The sequence below is a fragment of the Tiliqua scincoides genome, chromosome 5, assembly GCF_035046505.1.
Source record: "Tiliqua scincoides isolate rTilSci1 chromosome 5, rTilSci1.hap2, whole genome shotgun sequence".
In the NCBI taxonomy this organism is placed as follows: domain Eukaryota; kingdom Metazoa; phylum Chordata; class Lepidosauria; order Squamata; family Scincidae; genus Tiliqua; species Tiliqua scincoides.
The window spans coordinates 73,855,015-73,876,277 of record NC_089825.1 but is presented as its reverse complement, the minus strand read 5'-3'; the positions used below and the strand labels follow the sequence as shown (position 1 = coordinate 73,876,277).

General features: G+C 43.7%; 1 protein-coding gene and 1 pseudogene across 2 annotated transcripts in view; both read left to right on the top strand.

The window, feature by feature from the left end:
* Positions 1–9,412: 9,412 nt before the first annotated feature.
* LOC136655161 (5S ribosomal RNA) lies at positions 9,413–9,532 on the top strand (annotated as a pseudogene).
* A 301-nt stretch (positions 9,533–9,833) lies between these two features.
* The window catches only part of INTS10 (integrator complex subunit 10), a 28,011-nt gene continuing 16,581 nt past the window's right edge, over positions 9,834–21,263 (top strand). For both annotated transcript variants that reach the window (XM_066631277.1, XM_066631278.1), the window contains exons 1-8: positions 9,834–10,031; positions 12,178–12,245; positions 13,380–13,483; positions 14,411–14,550; positions 15,061–15,142; positions 17,056–17,196; positions 17,962–18,133; positions 20,881–21,050. In XM_066631277.1, the coding sequence (XP_066487374.1) occupies positions 9,903–10,031; positions 12,178–12,245; positions 13,380–13,483; positions 14,411–14,550; positions 15,061–15,142; positions 17,056–17,196; positions 17,962–18,133; positions 20,881–21,050 (1,006 nt within the window). In that variant the 5' untranslated portion in view covers positions 9,834–9,902. The remainder of the gene's footprint in view (positions 10,032–12,177; positions 12,246–13,379; positions 13,484–14,410; positions 14,551–15,060; positions 15,143–17,055; positions 17,197–17,961; positions 18,134–20,880; positions 21,051–21,263) is intronic.

Sequence of the window (21,263 nt, the reverse complement as noted above, 5' to 3'; positions counted from 1 at the left end):
AAGTGGGGAGAGATGAGTGCTGCCCACCAACCTGCCACCTGAGACAACTGCTTCAGTTGGCCTCATGATGGGCTGGTCCAGGTTTTATTACTAAGCTACAACCTCCTCCTTGCAACATGAAGGCTGCAATCCTATGTACACTTTCCTAGGAGTAAGCTTCATTGAACACAATGGGAGCTACTTCTGCATAAGACGTGCATAGGCTATTGCTGGCAGACATTCTTTTGTCTGGTCTGAAACTACTACCATAAACTGCAAGTTCTAGCATTTTGTGAGAGAGATAATAAAGCTGATTCACACAACCACTAAGTGCATAGTAGCCAACACTTAACATCCAGCACCTCATAGTTTATTTTTCATGGGCAACTGATCATCTGTCACATGCAGCATTCAGTAAATAGCATTCCGCTACAAATGTCTTTCCTAGCCAACATATGCTGAAAGCTGAACTGTTAGTGCAGTTGAACTTCTACCAATGTTCCCTGTGATTTTTACAGGAGCTGCAATGAGCTCGCATGGATCTACATGGGGGCAGCTTTGGAGTGCTTGGAGATGATGTCATTGCCGAGTTCTGGAGCGCTATGATGGAAGCTGCATGGCACACTGACTCCAGCTGCGCAGCCACTGAAGCCTGCTCACAACTCACATCTATGAGCCATGTATGTAAAGTGTGTGTGAACATAAGAGCAGCCCTGCTGAATTAGACAAATATCCCCCGAAGGCCCAATGCTATGGTCACCCTGTGCTGCCACAACTGTTACAGCAGCACAGGGTGCTTTCCAGTGGTGCAAAAGCCAGACTGCCATCATGCAATTCAGGGCTGCTGTTGCAAATGGACAGTGGCATGTGGGTGCAGCAGCAGTTTCAGAGGCCTCTGTTAACCGCTGGTCAGTTGGAAGCAGAGGTATATCATAGGCGGGGAGGGTGAGGACAGGGGGAGGGATGTGGTTGATCTTGGTGGCACCGGTTTGTGCCAGTTCTTATCCCCTTCTTCCCTAGCTGCCCCTCCCCTTTTCTCTCTTTGGCCATACACCAGCAAAATGGCTGGCATTTCTCTGAGGAAACTGATAGGCAATTGGACAGCCTACCGGGGGAGGGGGGAAGTAAAAATATTTAAATGATCCCCCACCATAGCATGCAGCACTGCCTTTGTTGCATGGTTGCATGCTATAAAGTGGTGGGGGATAGGATTGTGTAGCTAGTCTAGCATTCTGGGTCCAGTGGTGGCCAGCCAGGTGCCTGTGGAAGCTCACAAGGACTGCATGAAAGCAACAGCTGTGTTTATTGTCCAATCCTATTGTTATGAGCAGCATTTGTTATCCAGAGCTACACCATGTCGAACACGAACATTCTGTTTAACTATTATGGCTTTGCACCATTAACAAATCTATTGTCCACCTTTTCTAAAGCCATTTAAGTCCAGCAGCCATCACTACATTCTATGGCAGCAAATTTCATGATAAAATACAGAATTGCCTTTTTGATATCACTAAATCAGTTGCACCTCCAGCACAACCAGAACAGCTAACAATACAAAATGGAGACAAAAACAAAGGTGTAGGTTTCTGTCATTTCTGGATGTTGTTCTGGCTCTCCAGGGAGGTTAGCAAATCTTGATGTTTGGATCACATAGGAGTAAATTTGTCCTTGGGAAGCCAGGTCCTGCCCACAAAATGCTAATGAGGGCAACCTGACACAAGTTTGACACACACTGAAATGAAATAAATAAACACACACGCTGACCTACAAATGAGGTCAGTCCTTTCATCCCCTGTTCCTGTTTATCACAGAATTAGATTTCATGCTAGTATCTTTGGGCCAGCAAACAGCTATGGCATCAATCAAATATGGATCTCTCCCTCTTGTACCATTGTCCAGGACTGATGTTCTTTCAGGACAAGGCCTGCACATTTGGAATTAATATTCTACAGGGACACAACATTCCCACAAGTGGATAAAACATATCATCGTGGCTGTATTTGCAACAAAGCCTGGCAGGGAGACAAGTACAGCTTCATATAAAAGCCCTCAAAATGCTTTTTTAAAGTGTATATAACATACTTTTGGTGCTTTGGGGCTGAAAAGCAGGGGGAGGTCTGCCCTCCCTCCATATCATGGTCCCAATTTAAATTCTGATCTTCAATGTTGTAGCCATGGGTGTGTATTCGGGGCAGGGGGGAATTATGTACAGCCTCAACCTGTTCTATAGGCAATTTATTTCTGGCAAATGAATGCTGGCTTCCTTTGATAAAGTTGGAAGTCCTACAAACTCCCCACCCTATCCCACTTGTAGGTTTCACAGGACATTGGGATATGTATAGTTAATGACTTCTCTATCACATGGTGCGGAATGATTACATCGTCTTTCACGGACTCCTTTGTGACACTGTTAGCGGACAATGGAAAGTATAAAACAAGAGAGTCCTCCAGAAGAGGAAGGGCATTTCCTCCTCTTGCCTTCTACCCAGTTCTCTACAAAATTTAAAAGTACTAGAGTGCCACACCCATACTCTGACGAAGGGCCTGTCATTTTTGTTGGGTTTCCAAAGGGAAGGAAGTGATAGAAAAACAGAGAAAAACAAGGAGAAACCCAGTATGTCGGCATAGGTGCATTGTTGATTGGGCTGCACTGAGTTTCTTAAAAGGCAAAACTTAGTAGAAAATACAGGGGTGAGTGCTCTTTCTAACTCAGACCTTATTTCTTGGGGAGAACATGCTTTTCATTAAAACAAAAAAGTTTACATCTTGCATTCACTTCCTGAGGGACCATGGGCCAGTCACTATCGCACATCCTCAACTACCTCACAGGATTGTTGTGAGGATAAAGGGAGGAAAGGAACCATGTACCCACCCTGAGCTCCTTGGAGGAAGGGCAGAATGAAAATAACCAACAAAAGTACAGTCCATCAGTATTATTTCCATATAAGATTGGCAGGACCATGGCTGAGAGAGCTTGGGTTTGTTATAACCATTTATGTGTCGTGTATGACAACCTTGTGGTGTAGCTTGTTTTGAGAGAGATGGGGAGACTATGAAGTTGATCTTAGCAGCAGAGCTTGGAGGAAGGGGGCAAATTTTGTGATCAAACCCATCTTTCTGAATCCTGTTATTCCTACTCATGGGCAAGCAGCAGAGGTTGATTTTGATCTCAAAAGCAGCCCACAGGGAATGTATTCATCACACCCTTTCCTTAGTGCTGTTATTGCAAACAACTTCAGAATTCCCCCCTCAACATTCCCTCCCCACAAAAGCCTCAGTTGTTAAATAGTGCTTCAAAATGCAGCAGAAGTTATCTCTCCCCCCCCCCCCCAATCTTACATCTGGTCACTTTTTATCACTGTCTAGTAGGAATCTCCCCCTTCCCTTAGCCCAGATCCAGAGCAAAACTGCATGCAGAAACCTTATAATTTATTGCATGCAATGGACACAGCGATATAAGAATACCAGAGGGACAATTCTAGCTAGGAGATTTCTTGGCTGTCATTGGAGAAGACATTTTTATTATCTTCCCTAGGATGGAAATGAGAGCTGTCCAGAAATCAGTAAAGAAATCCAAGATTACAGCAATTAATTGTAATTAAGAAGCAGTATGTCTTCTCTCTTCCAAAACAAACTAACAAACACAGAAGACACCAACAAAAACTAACAAACACAGAAGACACCAACAAAAACTGGCATTCCTGTTTTCACTGATGTATTTCATGTGAAAATGTCAGGGATTTTTTTAGGTATTAATCATTTAAAAGCAGCCTTGTCAATGCAAATGCAATACATCATATTGCAGTAGTGGGTTGCCTGAGGCTTGGAGATGAACATATAACAATCCTGCAGTCGGGCAGGTTTAGTGGCGTTCCCCACTCAGAGAGAAGATGTCCCCGTGACATGAATTGTGTGGAGACTTTAGAACACACATTTTTTTACTGCCTGCTTCATGACATTCTTCATAAGAACTATCTGGCTCCGCTGCTGAATAAAATGCAGGGTTGGGAGGATTTGATTAAGCTGCAGTCTCTTCTTTCCATATTGGAAGCTGACTCTCTCGACAAGGTTGCTAACTTTGTCTCTGGGGTACTGGCAGGACGGAATTCTGGGTCTTCTGTTACTTTATGGTGCGTGGGGGGCGTAACGGATGATTATGATTGTTTTACTTTATTGTTTTGTTTATTTTTTGTTTTTTGTTTTTTTCATTATATTTTCTTTATCTATGCCAATAAGGGTGCAATCCTAACTCCTTATGTCAGAGCTTTCCAGCACTGACATAAGGGCATTGCAGCTCTGAGGTAAGGGAACAAACATTCCCTTACTTTGAGGAGGCCTCTGTAAGTGACACCCAACTGCAGGATGCAGCACATGTGCTGGAAAGCACTGACATAAGGGGTTAGGATTGCGCCCTAAGGTCTTATGTATGTATGTATGTATGTATACAATCCTGCAGTGTAGTGCACTGTTAGCAGGGCAAATTAGAGGTAGGGCTAAACCAGATTTGAATTTGCCAAAAATCCACTAACAAAACACCCCTCAGGTTGCAGCAATCTACTCAAACTGCTCTTTTGCCCAACTTAAATCCAGTGCTAAATTGCATGCTGAAAATGACATCACACTCCACTGATTTAAATGCATACACATTGCACTTTAAAATATTTAAACACTTAAAAAAATTCTCTCAAACATTTTTCACACAAAATAACACTTTTGTTATTAAAATTAATATTAATAGCTCCTGTAGTGTCTACCTTTGGGAGAGTGAAGGGGGTGCACCTACCACCCAAGCTTACCATGGCAAAACCTGGGCTTTCCATGTTGATTTTTTATTGGCAGCTCTCAGTGCCCCCTTGTGGGAGAAAAATGAAATAAGAAAATGTCTGTTACACCTGGAAAATTACCAGTAGTCTAGTTAAGTTATATCTCTATAACAGAATCACATTGTCATTCTAAACCAGCCACATTTGTTTAGCTTTAGAATGAGAGCCAGGATGGTGTAGTGCAGTGGATCTCAAACATTTTAGCACCAAGACCCACTTTTTAGAATGATAATCTGTTGGAACCCATCATAAGTTATGTCATTAACCTGGAAGTGATGGCAAGGCTGTAAGTGACACCATCAATTTAGGCTTTTAACCATAGCACCATTAGTCAAAGGTCCCATTACACAGTTAGCCTGTGCTGCTATTTTGCATAGGTTGGAATCCAAACATTCCAACCTGGAAGTCAAAGCAGATCATGGATCCTTCTCCAACCACACAGTTCTCCTCCCTTTCCAGCATTCCATCCTCCCACCTATTCAGGGCGAAGCATCAGGCCTCTCTCCGAACCCACCCTGCCCAGCAGCTCTGTACCCTGTATTTTCAGCTCTGTACAGTGGCATAGCTGAGGGGGTGCAGGGGGTAGCAATGGTACCAGGCAACAAGCTTTAGGGGAGCAATAAGCTGAGCTTGACACTAGTGGCCAAAATTGTGAAAACCTTGGTATGTATGAATAATCCAGGGGTGCTCAATAGGTGGATCGTGATCTACCGGTAGATCGCGAGGCAAAATGAGTAGATTGCGGAGTGCCGACCCCCCCCCCTTCAGGTGCCTCTGGGAGGAAATGCCGGGAGTAAGGCCCATTGTACATTGTACCGGATTTCTTGACGTGCTAAATGACTGTGGCTTAGATCAGCTAGTCACGGAGCCCACCAGAGGACAGGTGACTCTGGATTTAATTTTGTGCGGTACGCAGGACCTGGTTAGAGATGTAAACGTTACTGAGCCATTGGGGAACAGTGATCATGCTGCAATCCGTTTTGACGTGCATGTTGGGGGAAAAATACCAGGCAAATCTCTAACAAAAACCCTTGACTTCCGACGGGCGGACTTCCCTCAAATGAGGAGGCTGGTTAGAAGGAGGTTGAAAGGGAGGGTAAAAAGAGTCCAGTCTCTCCAGAGTGCATGGAGGCTGCTTAAAACAACAGTAATAGAGGCCCAGCAGAGGTGTATACCGCAAAGAAAGAAGGGTTCCACTAAATCCAGGAGAGTGCCCGCATGGCTAACCAGCCAAGTTAGAGAGGCTGTGAAGGGCAAGGAAGCTTCCTTCCGTAAATGGAAGTCTTGCCCTAATGAAGAGAATAAAAAGGAACATAAACTGTGGCAAAAGAAATGTAAGAAGGTGATAGGGGAGGCCAAGCGAGACTATGAGGAACGCATGGCCAGCAACATTAAGGGGAATAATAAAAGCTTCTTCAAATATGTTAGAAGCAGGAAACCCGCCAGAGAAGCGGTTGGCCCTCTGGATGGTGAGGGAGGGAAAGGGGAGATAAAAGGAGACTTAGAGATGGCAGAGAAATTAAATGAGTTCTTTGCATCTGTCTTCACGGCAGAAGACCTCGGGCAGATACCGCTGCCCGAACGGCCCCTCCTGACCGAGGAGTTAAGTCAGATAGAGGTTAAAAGAGAAGATGTTTCAGACCTCATTGATAAATTAAAGATCAATAAGTCACCGGGCCCTGATGGCATACACCCAAGGGTTATTAAGGAATTGAAGAATGAAGTTGCAGATCTCTTGACTAAGGTATGCAACTTGTCCCTCAAAACGGCCACGGTGCCAGAAGATTGGAGGATAGCAAATGTCATGCCTATTTTTAAAAAGGGAAAGAGGGGGGACCCGGGAAACTATAGGCCGGTCAGCCTAACATCCATACCGGGTAAGATGGTGGAATGCCTCATCAAAGATAGGATCTCAAAACACATAGACGAACAGGCCTTGCTGAGGGAGAGTCAGCATGGCTTCTGTAAGGGTAAGTCTTGCCTCACGAACCTTATAGAATTCTTTGAAAAGGTCAACAGGCATGTGGATGCGGGAGAACCCGTGGACATTATATATCTGGACTTTCAGAAGGCGTTTGACACGGTCCCTCACCAAAGGCTACTGAAAAAACTCCACAGTCAGGGAATTAGAGGACAGGTCCTCTCGTGGATTGAGAACTGGTTGGAGGCCAGGAAGCAGAGAGTGGGTGTCAATGGGCAATTTTCACAATGGAGAGAGGTGAAAAGTGGTGTGCCCCAAGGATCTGTCCTGGGACCGGTGCTTTTCAACCTCTTCATAAATGACCTGGAGACAGGGTTGAGCAGTGAAGTGGCTAAGTTTGCAGACGACACCAAACTTTTCCGAGTGGTAAAGAACAGAAGTGATTGTGAGGAGCTCCAGAAGGATCTCTCCAGACTGGCAGAATGGGCAGCAAAATGGCAGATGCGCTTCAATGTCAGTAAGTGTAAAGTCATGCACATTGGGGCAAAAAATCAAAACTTTAGATATAGGCTGATGGGTTCTGAGCTGTCTGTGACAGATCAGGAGAGAGATCTTGGGGTGGTGGTGGACAGGTCGATGAAAGTGTCGACCCAATGTGCGGCGGCAGTGAAGAAGGCCAATTCTATGCTTGGGATCATTAGGAAGGGTATTGAGAACAAAACGGTTAGTATTATAATGCCATTGTACAAATCGATGGTAAGGCCACACCTGGAGTATTGTGTCCAGTTCTGGTCGCCGCATCTCAACAAAGACATAGTGGAAATGGAAAAGGTGCAAAAGAGAGCAACTAAGATGATTACGGGGCTGGGGCACCTTCCTTATGAGGAAAGGCTACGGCGTTTGGGCCTCTTCAGCCTAGAAAAGAGACGCTTGAGGGGGGACATGATTGAGACATACAAAATTATGCAGGGGATGGACAGAGTGGATAGGGAGATGCTCTTTACACTCTCACATAATACCAGAACCAGGGGACATCCACTAAAATTGAGTGTTGGGCGGGTTAGGACAGACAAAAGAAAATATTTCTTTACTCAGCGCGTGGTCGGTCTGTGGAACTCCTTGCCACAGGATGTGGTGCTGGCGTCTAGCCTAGATGCCTTTAAAAGGGGATTGGACGAGTTTCTGGAGGAAAAATCCATTATGGGGTACAAGCCATGATGTGTATGCGCAACCTCCTGATTTTAGAAATGGGTTAAGTCAGAATGCCAGATGTAGGGGAGGGCACCAGGATGAGGTCTCTTGTTATCTGGTGTGCTCCCTGGGGCATTTGGTGGGCCGCTGTGAGATACAGGAAGCTGGACTAGATGGGCCTATGGCCTGATCCAGTGGGGCTGTTCTTATGTTCTTATGTTCTTATGTACTCAATGGGGCTTACTCCCAGGTAAGTGTGGCTAGGATTGCAGCCTCACAGCCTAATCCTAGGCATGTCTACTCAGGAGTAAGTCCTGTTATACTCAGTGGGGCTCAAGGTACACCAACATACATTGTACACATAAATGTTATATGTTATGATGGCGCGAACATTGTAAAAAAAACTCTGGTAGATCTCCGGGCCTTGCTGGGTTTCAGAGTAGCTCTCGAGCCAAAAAAGTGTGAGCACCCCTGAATAATACCATCATATATCATTGGAAAGGTAATTTAATGCTGAATGCAGTGAAACAAACCACGCTGGAATATCTGTATTCTATCAAAAGTTACAGCAAATTACCCAGAAAATGTTGTATTTACTTAATAAATTGAGGGCACAATCCTAACCCCTTATGTCAGTGCTTTCCAGCACTGGCATAGCGGTGCCAATGGGCCATGTGCTGCATCCTGCAGTTGGGTGTCACTCACGGAGGCCTCCTCAAAGTAAGGGAATGTTTGTTCCCTTACCTCAGAGCTGCATTGCCCTTATGTCAGTGCTGGAAGTAAGTGTTGGAAAGCACTGACATAAGGGGTTAGGACTGCGCCCTCAATTTGATGTCATCTTGGAGAGGCAAAACAAAACTTTTGATCCTGAGTAGCAGATGCCTTAGCTATGCCACGGCCCATTTTTTAAATGTCTGGGTTTGATGTCACTTCCTGGGTATCATTTTGCACTTGGCAGTGGGCTACACTTTCATTAGCTATGCCACTGGCTGTGTATTTTCAACAGTGACTGAGCTAGGGCCTAGGTGACCCACCTGAAATGGGCTCCTGGCCCACCTGGTGAATCCTGACCCACAGTTTGAGAAACGCTGGTATAGTGGTTTGGGAGTTAGACCTGTACGATTCAGGCTCAAATCCCCACTCAGCCATGAGGCTTCTTTGAGCCAATTAGTATCTGTCAGCCCAACCTACCTCACAGGGTTGTTGTGAGGACAAAATGAGGGAAGGAATTATGTACACCACCCTGAGCTCCTTGCAGGAAGAGTGGTATAAAAATATAATAAGATTAAAAACTAAAAGAGTCTATGATGTCCCTCTGGTGATGATGGGGAAGCTGGATTCCTGCCTGCTCCATGCTATTTATGCAGTGACGAAATCCTCAGAGAACCATATGCATGTCTACTCAGAAGTAAACCCCATTATAGGCAATGGGGCTTACTCCCAGGTAAGTGTGGATAGGGTTGCAGCCATAATGAAATAAGGCTACAGTTGGAAACATGACTCCAAACTCCTCTACTCTGCACATGCCTGATCTCGTCTGATCTCAGAAGCTAAGCAGGGTCAGGCCTGGTTAGCACTTGGATGGGAGACCTCCTGGGAATACCAGGTGCTGTAGGCTTATACCATAGTCTTTCGAGACTGAAGGTTGCCAACCATTTTTGGAAACAGGAGTTGCTATCTTGTCTTGTTTCCACCTGTGAGGAGGGGCACACCTCCTACTCACAGCAGCGCTCAAGGCTTGCATTTGCCCTACTGCAAAGTGTTACTTTTACCATACAGAGGCGGAAAAAAATGGGTAGTCGTCTCGTCACTGACCATAGCTTGTGAGTCTACAGTTCTAGATAGACTTCGGAGTCTACAGTTCCAAATAGACTTCAGGCGGCGCATGCGCAAAACTTCCATCCCTGGGAGACAAGCGCTAGGATGGCTTCTCGACCGCGTGCGCATGCGCGGGGCAGCAGGGACGAGGGATCGTAGCGCAGTCCAAGATGTCGGCGCAGGGCGATTGCGAGTTCCTGGTGAAGCGGGCTCGGGAGCTGGTCCAGGGGGACTTGTGGGCAGCCAAGGCCTGGCTCATCACCGCCCGCAGCCTCTACCCGGCTGACTTCAACATCCAGGTAGCGGTGGGGACGAGGCAGCAGCTGCAGGTGCCTCCCCTTGCTGTGACTCTGAGGCACGGCCCCCCCCTGCCTCCCTGGCATCCCTTTGCACTGAAGCCGGCTTTCCCAGTCCTGCTGGCGCCCCCTTCCCCCTCTGGGGTTCTCCATCACGAAGATAGTGGGCGGTGTGGTGTGCCTTCCGTGGCAGCTTCTTCCAGAGGAGGTGCCTCTGTCTGTCACCAATTTCTTTTGGCCTCTGCTGACATGACACTTAGTTAGGGAGGTGGGGTGGGTGGGGAGGCAGGTGAGGCAGAGCCTCGCTTAGTTATCCTCATGTTGTACATTGTGATGGGTGTTACAGCCGTGCACCATATAGGATTACTGTTTACATCAGTGATTGTCAACCTTTTTCATCTCACTGCACACTGAGAAGGCACTAAAATTGTCAAGGCACACCATCAGGTTTTTGACAATTGTCAAGGCACACCATACTGCCAGTGGAGGGCTTGTATCCCCCACTGGCACTACTAGTAAATGACCTTCCCCCAAATTCCTGTGGCAAACCTGTGGACCACTCATGGCACACCAGTGTAGCTACAGCACAGTGGTTGAAAATGGCTGGTTTACATTGTTATCCTTTTCCTTCAAGGCACTTGAGGCAACGTTCATGGTTTCTGGCTCATTTTATCTTCACAGCAGCCCTTTGAGATAGGTTAAGACTGTGGTTCCCAACATTTTTTCACTTGTGTACCCCTTGGTAGCCCATTTCTATAAATTGTACCCCTCATATTAGCCCCACAAAGCATTGTAATGCCAACCTTGCAAGGCATTCTAATACAGACCTGCCTTTTTCACCATTACTCAATTCTTTTTCAACTACCCCTTAAGGTCCTTTCAAGTATCCCTAGGGGTACACGTACCCCAGGTTGGGAATCACTGGGCTAAGAGAAAGTGACTGGGACAAGGTCCCCTGGTGAGCTTTGTGACTGAAAGGGAATTTAAACCTAAATCAGATTGGTCCTAGGCTAACCACCACATCAGTGCATTAAAGATACAGCCTCCTCCTATCCCCCAGTAGCAGGGAAGCCCCAGTGATTCAAACCCTGGGTTTTGTACACACCAAGTGTCAGGCATTACCTGGTAGCCTGGTACCAGTATTATGTTCATTGCATTTAGAAGATGGCTGAGATTTGCAAAGAGTGACTTACAACCCTTGCTAATAAATGCTTAAGAGCTGCCTGTTGGCAAAATGAGAGCCAGCTGTCATTGCTGGGCAAATGCAGTCCTAGCCACTGCTATCACCTGGTTCTCCAGGGAGAGCTGTGAGTACAGGAGCACTCCCAAACCGCATACTTGTTCCTGCAGGGGGAGTGCAAGCTTATTCTGAGTGGGGTTTCAGTACCTCTATCTAAGATTTCCTGGCCAGGAGGACCTCTGTATTTTCTGGATTCAGTCTCAGTCTTTTGACTCTCATCCAGACCCTAACCGCCTCTGGACAACACTCTAGGATAGGGGTGGAACTCCTAGGATAGGGGTAAGGGGTGGAACTCCTTACCACAGGATGTGGTGATGGCGTCTAGCCTGGACGCCTTTAAAAGGGGATTGGACAAGTTTCTGGAGGAAAAATCCATTATGGGGTACAAGCCATGATGTGTATGTGCAACCTCCTGATTTTAGAAATGGGTTATGTCAGAATGCCAGATGCAAGGGAGGGCACCAGGATGAGGCCTCTTGTTATCTGGTGTGCTCCCTGGGGCATTTGGTGGGCCGCTGTGAGATACAGGAAGCTGGACTAGATTGGCCTATGGCCTGATCCAGTGGGGCTGTTCTTATGTTCTTATGGGTGTCAAACCTGTTTCATATAGCGAGTCGAATAGTGTTGGTGCCTGCTGAGGGCCGGAAGTGATGTCATTAAGCTGATGATGATCTCTCTCTTGTATTGAAAGTGGCTGGTGGATATAAGGTTTTATTCTATTGAAATAAGCTTTTTCTCCAAGTACCAGTCTTGAATCTTATCTTTCTTTGGCTTCAGTTTTTCTGACGCTTTTACAGTGCCCCTTCCTCTTCAGTTATTATGAGGCAGCAGTATATGTAATACTGAGAAATGAAATAGAAGCACAAACCTGTGTATTTTATATAACTTATGCTCTGTTCTCTCTTTCAGTATGAGATGTACACTATTGAGAGGAATGCAGAACGGACAGCATCAGCAGGCAGATTGCTGTATGACATGTAAGAGACCTAATTTTAAAAAAATCCAACCAAGAGTTGAAAATGTATGGGAAAAACTAGTCCACTTACATTATTTCATATTCATGTTCTATATTGTGTGAATGTAAAGATGGGCAACTATGATCCTGTAAAATCCATTGTAAAAGAACAATAACTGGAGAGGACCATGATAAAATTATGTCTGATGTGGAAAAAGTGGATAGTGTCCATAGAATTGCAGCCTTGGCTAATACAGACATGTTGATTGTATTCTGACAGCCTAATCCTAGACATGTCTACTGAGAAATGAGCCTCATAGCATTAAATGGAACTTACTTCCAGGTTAGTGTATATAAGATTGCAGCTCCCTTTCCACCCACAGAATTTATTTCCAGAATCTGATTTTTGCTATCTTCCCTTAACTCTGCAGCTTTTTGTGCCTCTTACAGTACTGTTCTGGGGGTCCTGTGACTCTCCTTGAAGCAGATTGTGGCAGGCATAGAGGGCTGCTATGCTAAAGAGCCAAGGGGGAAATTCACTTCCTTCTCATATACTCCTTATGATAGAGCCTATTAATTTGAATGTTTTGTTTTAAATCTAAAAAAAGTGCATATTGGAAATATATAGAATATGGGAATCATTATTCTATCTGAATGTACATGCAAGTATTTCTCTATTATAGTACTCTTGGAAAAAGACCAGTAGGCCATTTCTTATTAATCTGAATCTTATTAAACACTGGGTGGACTTTAAAAATGAATTTTCTGTTAGCGCTTTTGGATATTTTCCTACTGTTGCCTTTGTCGACTGTTAGAATGTTAGACTAGATGGATTTTTGCTCTGATTCAGACAGGCTCTTCAAATCTTATTTATACCTTGATAATAATATATATAATTATATATATAACATATAATATATATATTATAATATATAATATATATATTATATTACATTATAATATAATGTATTTTAATTCTAATAATATATATAATTATAATATATAACATATAATATATATATTATAATATATAATATATATATTATATTACATTATAATATAATGTATTTTAATTCTTCATAGCAGAATTTCTGTTCTTGACTGACTTGAAATCAAAATTATTCCAACTTTTCTTCCCCCCCCCCCTTTATTGCAGGTTTGTCAATTTTCCAGATCAGCCTGTGGTGTGGCGGGAGATTAGTGTTATTACATCAGCATTAAGGAATGACTCTCAGGATAAGCAGACTCAATTTTTAAGGGGTATGAATTTCTTCTCCAGTTGAACTCCTTGAAGGAGAGTGTCCATTTTCTTAGGTACACAGTTAGCTTGGTAGTTCTTGGTACTGAAATGTGCTTGAGGGCCTTTGTAAGAGCAATCATGTCAATTGACCTGGCCATATCTCCATTCCAGAGGTTAACCAGGGATTCAAAAGGCTCCCCCAGCACAAGAAAGCTGCCCGAGAGCCATCAGGATTAATGTAATTTAATATGTTGACTTGTATGGCTGTCTTTCTGATTGTGTGCTTTGATGATTTTATTCCTGATTCTTTTTGTGACAGTGATGGTTTTGTACGTAGCTAGACTAGATACGATAGTATGCTGCTTTGAAACCAATAAGCAAATTTTAAAGGCAAACAAAATCTGAACCCTGGAAGCAGATATTCCCTAGAGAACCTTTTGGTTGTTTCCTTTCAACCTTTTCTTATTACCAGTTTAATATGTGCTTCAAACCCACATCATTTCATTTCTGTGTTTAACTGAAGAAACTATGGGTAAAACAAAGTTAAAATAACTGTTTCTGTGAGCCTCCTGGTGTGAGTGTGGTAGTGGAAAGGTGAGATGTCATCTCAATAAGTATGCATACAAGTCTTAACCATGACCGGGGTTCTCAAATTGAAAAGTGATTGAATGGACCTTAGTTCAGATTCCCACATACATAGCTATTTTTTAATATTGCATGGAATTAAGGCCCAAATACAGGCTTTTTCTGACATTCATGTTTCAGCTTATAAGCATTCTTATTCTATTGACTGAGGGGAAAAACAAGAATGTGCATCTTCCTGCTGACTCAGATTTTTGTGTATCATTTCCCCATGCTGTAAATGTACCTCAAGCTTTATTTGCTCCTTTCTCACCCAAGTTCCACAATTGAAAATGGTTTGATTTGTTGTCACCCTTCTTCCACAGGTTTATTTGAGACCCTTCCAGGTCGAATTCAGTGTGAAATGTTACTGAAGGCCACAGAGCAGTGCTTTAATACCTTAGAACGGGCAGAAATGTTGCTCTTGCTTTTACGACGTTTCCCAGAGACTGTGGTTCAGCATGGGGTAAGCGAGAGAAGATAGTTTCCAGTGCTTGTTGGCTTGCTCCTTGAGATGATGTGAAGCTTTGCCAGATATGCATGCAAGTATTTTGTAGCTGATAGCGTAGCTTAGTCGAGTGATCCCTAAAGGTAAACAAACCTTGACACAAGGAATAAAAATATTTGGAGGACTCTGTTGTCTGAAGGCTAAAATTAATCTGGAAATGAAAGCAGCTGGGGAATCAGGGGAACAGCATATTGAGATGAGATTATATTTGAATTCCTACCTGTTTTATCAATTTCTTACTTGAAATAGATACTAAACATGCTGGTTGAGGAACATAATAGTGTTTTGAATGTTCCTTGCTGTTCCTCCACGTACTTGCATTGTTGCTTATGGTAAACTGTTTAGGAAGGTCATAAACTGTTCGCCAAATGAATCTATTCATTTTCTTTCCTCGGTGTGTCAACATTTTCTGAAAAGTATCTTGAAGAAGTAACAAACAGATTTCAATTTTATTTAAATTTTGCAAAGGTGGGCCTTGGGGAAACATTATTAGAAGCTGAAAATATTGAAGACCAAGAATCGCCTGTCAATTGCTTTAGGAAATTATTTGGTAAGAATATAAGTTTTATATAATTCTAGTTATTGTAGTTTTATTCCAATACAGGACTTGGTATTGTACTCATAGATGGAACCCTGAGATGGCATTAAATTGATGCTTTTACTACCTAACTATAGGGGAAAAGCTGAAGAAATCTTGCCAAATTTGGTTACTTATTTTCCAATGCTCTTTCCCCAACTTTCTGTAGGAATTGGTAAATTAGACACTTTGTGACATCTTGTGCTTATAAAAAGAAGGTTGTACAGACCAAGTTTTACCTGATGAGAGAAATTCTAACCAGTTTGGAATCCAAATGACTAGATCTCAAGGAAGGAGGGTTCCCCTGCCCATCTGTCACTACTGACAAGACTGTTACTAGCTGAGGGAATATAAATCAAGAGCTCCTAGTTAAGTGTGTCTTAACATTTTCACTTAATGAGACTGTGATCTTCTCAATGCCCCTGAACTAAGAACAATTGCAATAAAGAAGGATTTCCATGTTCCTTCTCTTCTTTTTGATAGCATGACATGACAGGCACTTCCAGATTTTCAGAAACCAGGCAAATTGTTCCCCCCCCTTCAAAAGTTTTGCTCAATACATGATGGCAGGCAGACTCCCCCTCGTGTCTGTACATCTGGTATCCACAATTTCACATCCACGGATTGGGGGGTCCTGCGCCCCCATGCTCATCGCCTGTGTAGTTCTTGCTTACACTCGCATGAAATTGCACAAAAAAGCTATTACCTTGCTTCTACAAGAGGCTGTAGTTAGGATTATTTATAGACAGTCAAGCAGACATGAAGCCTGCATGCTAGAGGGATGACTCAGAGAACATTCACAGGAAACAGTCCTGTTAATGTCATTCCCTCTCAGCCTCAGGTCCCAGGGGATAATATGGGGATAATCATACTTGCAATATGGGGATAATCATACTTGGTTGCCTTATAGCAGGGGTCTCTAGACCCCAGCCCAGGGGCCAGATGCAGCCCACTGCAAGCCTCTATCCAAACTGCGGCCAGCCTCTGGTTCCCTGCAAGCCTCTGGCCTACTTGACCAATCACAATCAGAGCTGTGCTCCAGTCATGTCTGGAGGGTGTTCTGAGGACCTAAAAATATCACTTCCTGATTTTCCTGAAAAATTGTAAGTAAGTTTTTTTTACCCCCCAAAGCCCTTAGAAGACCTTTTGGAGGTCAGGAAGGCCTCCCCGGTCCTTTAGGTGTTTCATGTGATGTGCTGGTTCTGAAATATTTACTCCTGTATACTTAAGTAAGCTGCTTGGGAGGTGGGGGAATGGGAGTCCATTTCAGTGTGTGCTTTATTACTGTTTGTGTTTGGAGAAATCCTAAATTTGAGCTCATTCATTTATTCATTCATCTAAGTTTCATCTCTAATATATTTAAACACAATTTCCTGAATCACTCTGCTGCCAGGAATGGAAGGGTTTTTTTTTTTACATCCAGCCTCCAGTTTTGTCACAAAACTGGAAATGCCCATTTCTTTTTTTTCTTTTCTTTTTTCTTTTTTTACGATTTCACCATTACAGAGGCTTGGGGAACCCTGGGCAGGTCTCCCCAGATCCCACCCCCCCAACCTCTCAGGACTTCAGCATTGGCTGGAGGTAAGTAAAAAACAAAAAAAACTCTCCTGTCCCTGGAAACAGCGTGATCCTGGGGATTGCATTGCTGTCTTCACCCCCTGCTTCTTAAAGAGGCAGGAGTGTTTTCCTAACTAGGGAGTCAAGACCCACCAGTTTGGGAACCACTGTTGTAGTTGGTGGTTAATGAAGTCTTGTTTTAAATAGATCTCACTAATTGGCTTAAGTTAAAAAAAAAAGTAACGTTTTGCTTGTTGAATATTATTTGTTCTCAGAAAAGTAACTGATAAACATGACAGATAACTCTGCTCTTCTTCTGGAACTTTCAGTCTGTGATGTCCTTCCCCTAATTATTAATAATCCTGATGTGCGACTCCCTGCCAACCTGTTATACAAGTACCTGAATAAAGCAGCAGAATTTTATATTAATTATGTGACTAGATCTGCGCAGACTGAAAACCAGTATCCAGGTAAATGCAATTGAAAACACTGGGGGAAAAATGATGGAAACTGCAGTCGTATACACACTTACATAGGAGCGAACTCGGTTGAATATAGTGAGACTTATTTCTGAGTAAATAGGCATTGGATTGCACCAGATTGCATGGCTAATTTATAAGTGAGCATAATAGGTGAGATTATAGAATGTGGTATCTGAATGAAAGTCTATGACAAAGGCAATGTGGTATTCTTTGTTGATCTTTTTGTTTGTGGAGCAGAGGCTCTCTGTAGACTATAGATGCCTGGTGGATACTGCAGTAAATGAAATGCAGCTATACTCTGTGTAAAAGATGCTCTTTGATTTTGTTTGTTCTTTTGAATGATTGTCATTATTGTGAATATGGAAGGGTAGCTGGGACCAATCCAGCAATGCATGCTTTTTTCTATTATGGCACATTGTTCTGGATTGGATTGGGGTCTTGATATACTTTTCTGAAACGAATCATCAGATTTGTATGGAAAATGAAAGGAATGCTACGTCTAAAACAAAAGCCCAAATTCTAACCAAGTTTCCCTTACTGACACAGTTGTGCCAATGGGGCATGTGTTGCATTCTGCAGTTGGGTGGCATTCACGGAGGCCTCCCTAAGGTAACGGTATGTTTGTTCTCTTACCTCAGAGCTGCATTGCCCTTACCTCGGTGCTAGAAAGTTGGTTAGGACTGCATCCAAAGACAGTAAGTAATGCTGACTTCTGGTGATGACAACCAAGTTCCTGTTTCTTTTGGTTTCTAGGTACTCAGGACACAACTGATCTGGTGTCCCCCAGCAAACGCAGCTCTCAGAAATACATAATAGAGGGACTGACTGAGAAATCGTCTCAGATTACGGATCCTTGGGAGAGGGTGTTCAAGATACTTTCCGTAGTGGGTGTAAGATGTGAATGGCAGATGGATATGGCAAGAAGGTTTGACTCTTTCCTTAGATTACTGATGTGGTACATATAAATACCATAGATACTTGCCTATAAGGTGAGAAATTTTACCCAAAAACTCCAGCATAGACCATCACCTCGTCCTAACTGTGGCACGGAGTCAGGGCAGTTTAGGGGTGTTGCAGCAGCCAGGAGAAGCCCAGAGGAGCGGCAGGCATGAGCTCGGCTCCGGCTAGCCATGCTTTACCTCTTCCAGCAGCTCCCTCTTGCAAGAAATTGCTTTGTCAGCATGTGACTAGGCAGGCAGGTAGGCTGCCACTGTGTCTTAAAGCCTGTCATCTACAAAGTCAGTACAACTGCAGATCAGAAAAATTCCACTCACTTCCTCCCTCCCTCCAGTTTGTTCCATTACACAGAATGGGGAATGGCACACAGTACTGCATAAGCACCTTGTTAATGTCTTCAGAAACAGTGGCATGGTTAGATTCTTTTCCCCCCTTTCAATCAGCATCCAGGGCAATCTGCAACTCTTCCTCACAAGCACTTTTCTCTGAGTTTCACACCACACCACACAAACACACACACCCAACTTATCTGAGGGTCATGGAATGTTCCATGATTTTGGCTGAAAACATTCACTTGCCTTATCTGTGAGATAGTCTTAGAGGGGGTTATCTACAGTAAGCTGTTGCCTTTGGAATCAGACTGTTGATCCAGCTAGCTGCTAGCTGGATAGTGTCCAGCTAGCTCAATAGTGTCTGTGCTGATGGGCAACAACTCTCAAGAGTTTCAGATAGAAGAGGGTCTTTCCCAGCCCTGTCTGCTGCCAGGAATAGAACTGGGGCTTTCTGTATGTAAAGCAGGTGCTCTGCTGTTGAGTTACAGTTCCACTAACAGCACAATCATATGCATGTCTACTTGGAAGGAAGTTTCATTGTGTCCAGTGGGGCGTACTCCCAGGGAAGTGTGTTTAGGATTGCAGCCTAAGGCATTTTGTCTTGCAAGACAAGTGCATGTAGGAAAAGTGAAACATCTGTTTTCCCAGTCTGAATTCTTTTTGAAGTGCACATCTTGGAGATCTTAAAGATGATGGCTCTGTAAAAAGTGCCTTGCTAGAAAATCAAGGGTCCATCAAGTCTTGCATTCCCCCCCCAGCTAGTGATAAACCTCTTCTTCTTCATGAATTTGTCTAATCTCTTATTCTTAATAATAAAAATAATAAAGCATTTAAGGTAGTGGCCTTTGGTACACCCTGTGGCATCATGTGAAGAAATGCTGTCCCTTTTCTGTTTGAATCTCCTGCCAATCAGTTTTGAGTGACTCGGAGTTCTAGTATTATGAGGGGGACTCAGAGACTCAAACGCAAATGCTACAGTCTTTCCTTCTTAGTGGAGTTGTTCCAGCCCCTTATTATTATTATTATCAGTATTTATATACCGCTTTTCACCAAAAATTTCACAAAGTGGTTTACGGGAGGAAAAATCAAATAAATGTTTAATCATTTCAGTTCTTTTCTGCACCTTTTCCAGCTCCACAATATCTTTTTGAAGTGGAATAGCCATTTCCAAGTGGCATTATGATAAGGGTATTGTGATACAGCCAGTTTTATTTCAATCTCTTTTCTAATAATCCTTAGAAAGTTTACTGCTTTCCCAATTGCTACATAGTGATGTTTCCATTGAGGGATCCTCCACAAACCCAAAATCATTTCCAGTCAAACCCCATTTGAGTATGTATGGTTAGGAATTTTTGCCCTAGTGAGCAGTAATTTGCCATTTTTTGTGCTTGTTTAACCAATTTGAAGAAATTAAATGGGATCTCTTTGTAGCCTGGTTGGGTTCCCCCCCCCCCCATTTTTAATAATTTGATATCTGAAAACATGGCAACCTTACTACATAAACAGCTGAGGAACTGAAACTTTCCTGAAAGTTTTGTCTGTGTACTTTTCTGACTCCTCAGCTGCTCCATGCTAGCCACCTTGGCCTTAAGGGAATGAACCTTTTCTCTGAGAGTCTACTTAACTGTTTCTAGTGTGTAGTTATGACTTCTGCCCCCTGAAAAATTGCAAGTTGCTTCAGAATTACTTCCCAGGGTTTAGCTCCTGACAACCAGTGCCTTTGCTGTGTCCTTGTTTCTGTAAATAATGAAATAGGTATCACAGATGCTGTTTTCCTTGAAATTTACAGCCCAGTCCTGAGTCCCTGGTGCCAGCTGGAGCAGCAGCGTCAAAATGGCTACCGCTGTATCCAGTGGGCACTGGGAAGCAGCCAGAGGTCTCCTTGGGGAAAACCCTGAGCCCCACAATGGGGCTTCTCAAGTCTGCGCTGGCTATTTTGCTGGCACGGACTTGAGAGACGCTGTGTCAGGCCCTCCGGCCCAACACAGAGTTCAGGTTACGAGCAGAGCTCCACCAATCCTACCCCCCTCACCCCAGTTCGTCACCCCAACATGCTCTCCCCCACCCCCCAGAGGCCCCACTGCCACCCAGCAGTTACACTTGCCCCCTGGCAGCTGCTCTTCCTGCCAGCGCTGGGCCCACCGCCTGAATGTGCTTTACAGCATATTGAGGGCTCCCATTGCTGGCACGAGGGCTTAGCACTGGTTCTGGGCCAGTTTAAGATTGGGCCCTTAGTGGGCTGTAGATGCTTGATTATTGTTTACCTCTTCTTTTTCCCCTTCTTTGTGGTTTCTGAAGAAACCTCCAGTTTAAAGAGGAATGCTTTTATTCTGATTTTTGATAGATTAGAAACCCGACTAATTTTTGTATTCTGTGTTTTCAGGAGTTTTGGTGACATATTACTCAAAATGAAAGATGTCTGCAGATACATTAGTAACTATGATAATGAAGCCCATGCAAAGTACAAGACCCAAGTGGTGTACTCCACAATGCTGGTCTTCTTTAAGAATGCATTCCAGTACGTCAGCAGCATCCAACCTTCTCTCTTTCAAGGTTAGTTGAAAGAGTCATAATGACACTTTGTGGAGCATTACAATGTCTGCCAGAGTTTCCTGTTTGCGAGTCCTGGTTTAAAAGTGACAGTAGGCATTTAAAATGTCCTCATGTAAGGTCCCCTGTGCTTAGTGCTGCATTTGAACTGCACCTCTGGTGCCTACATGAATTCCTGACACATTAATGTTGCCTGCATAGGCATCGATGTTCCCG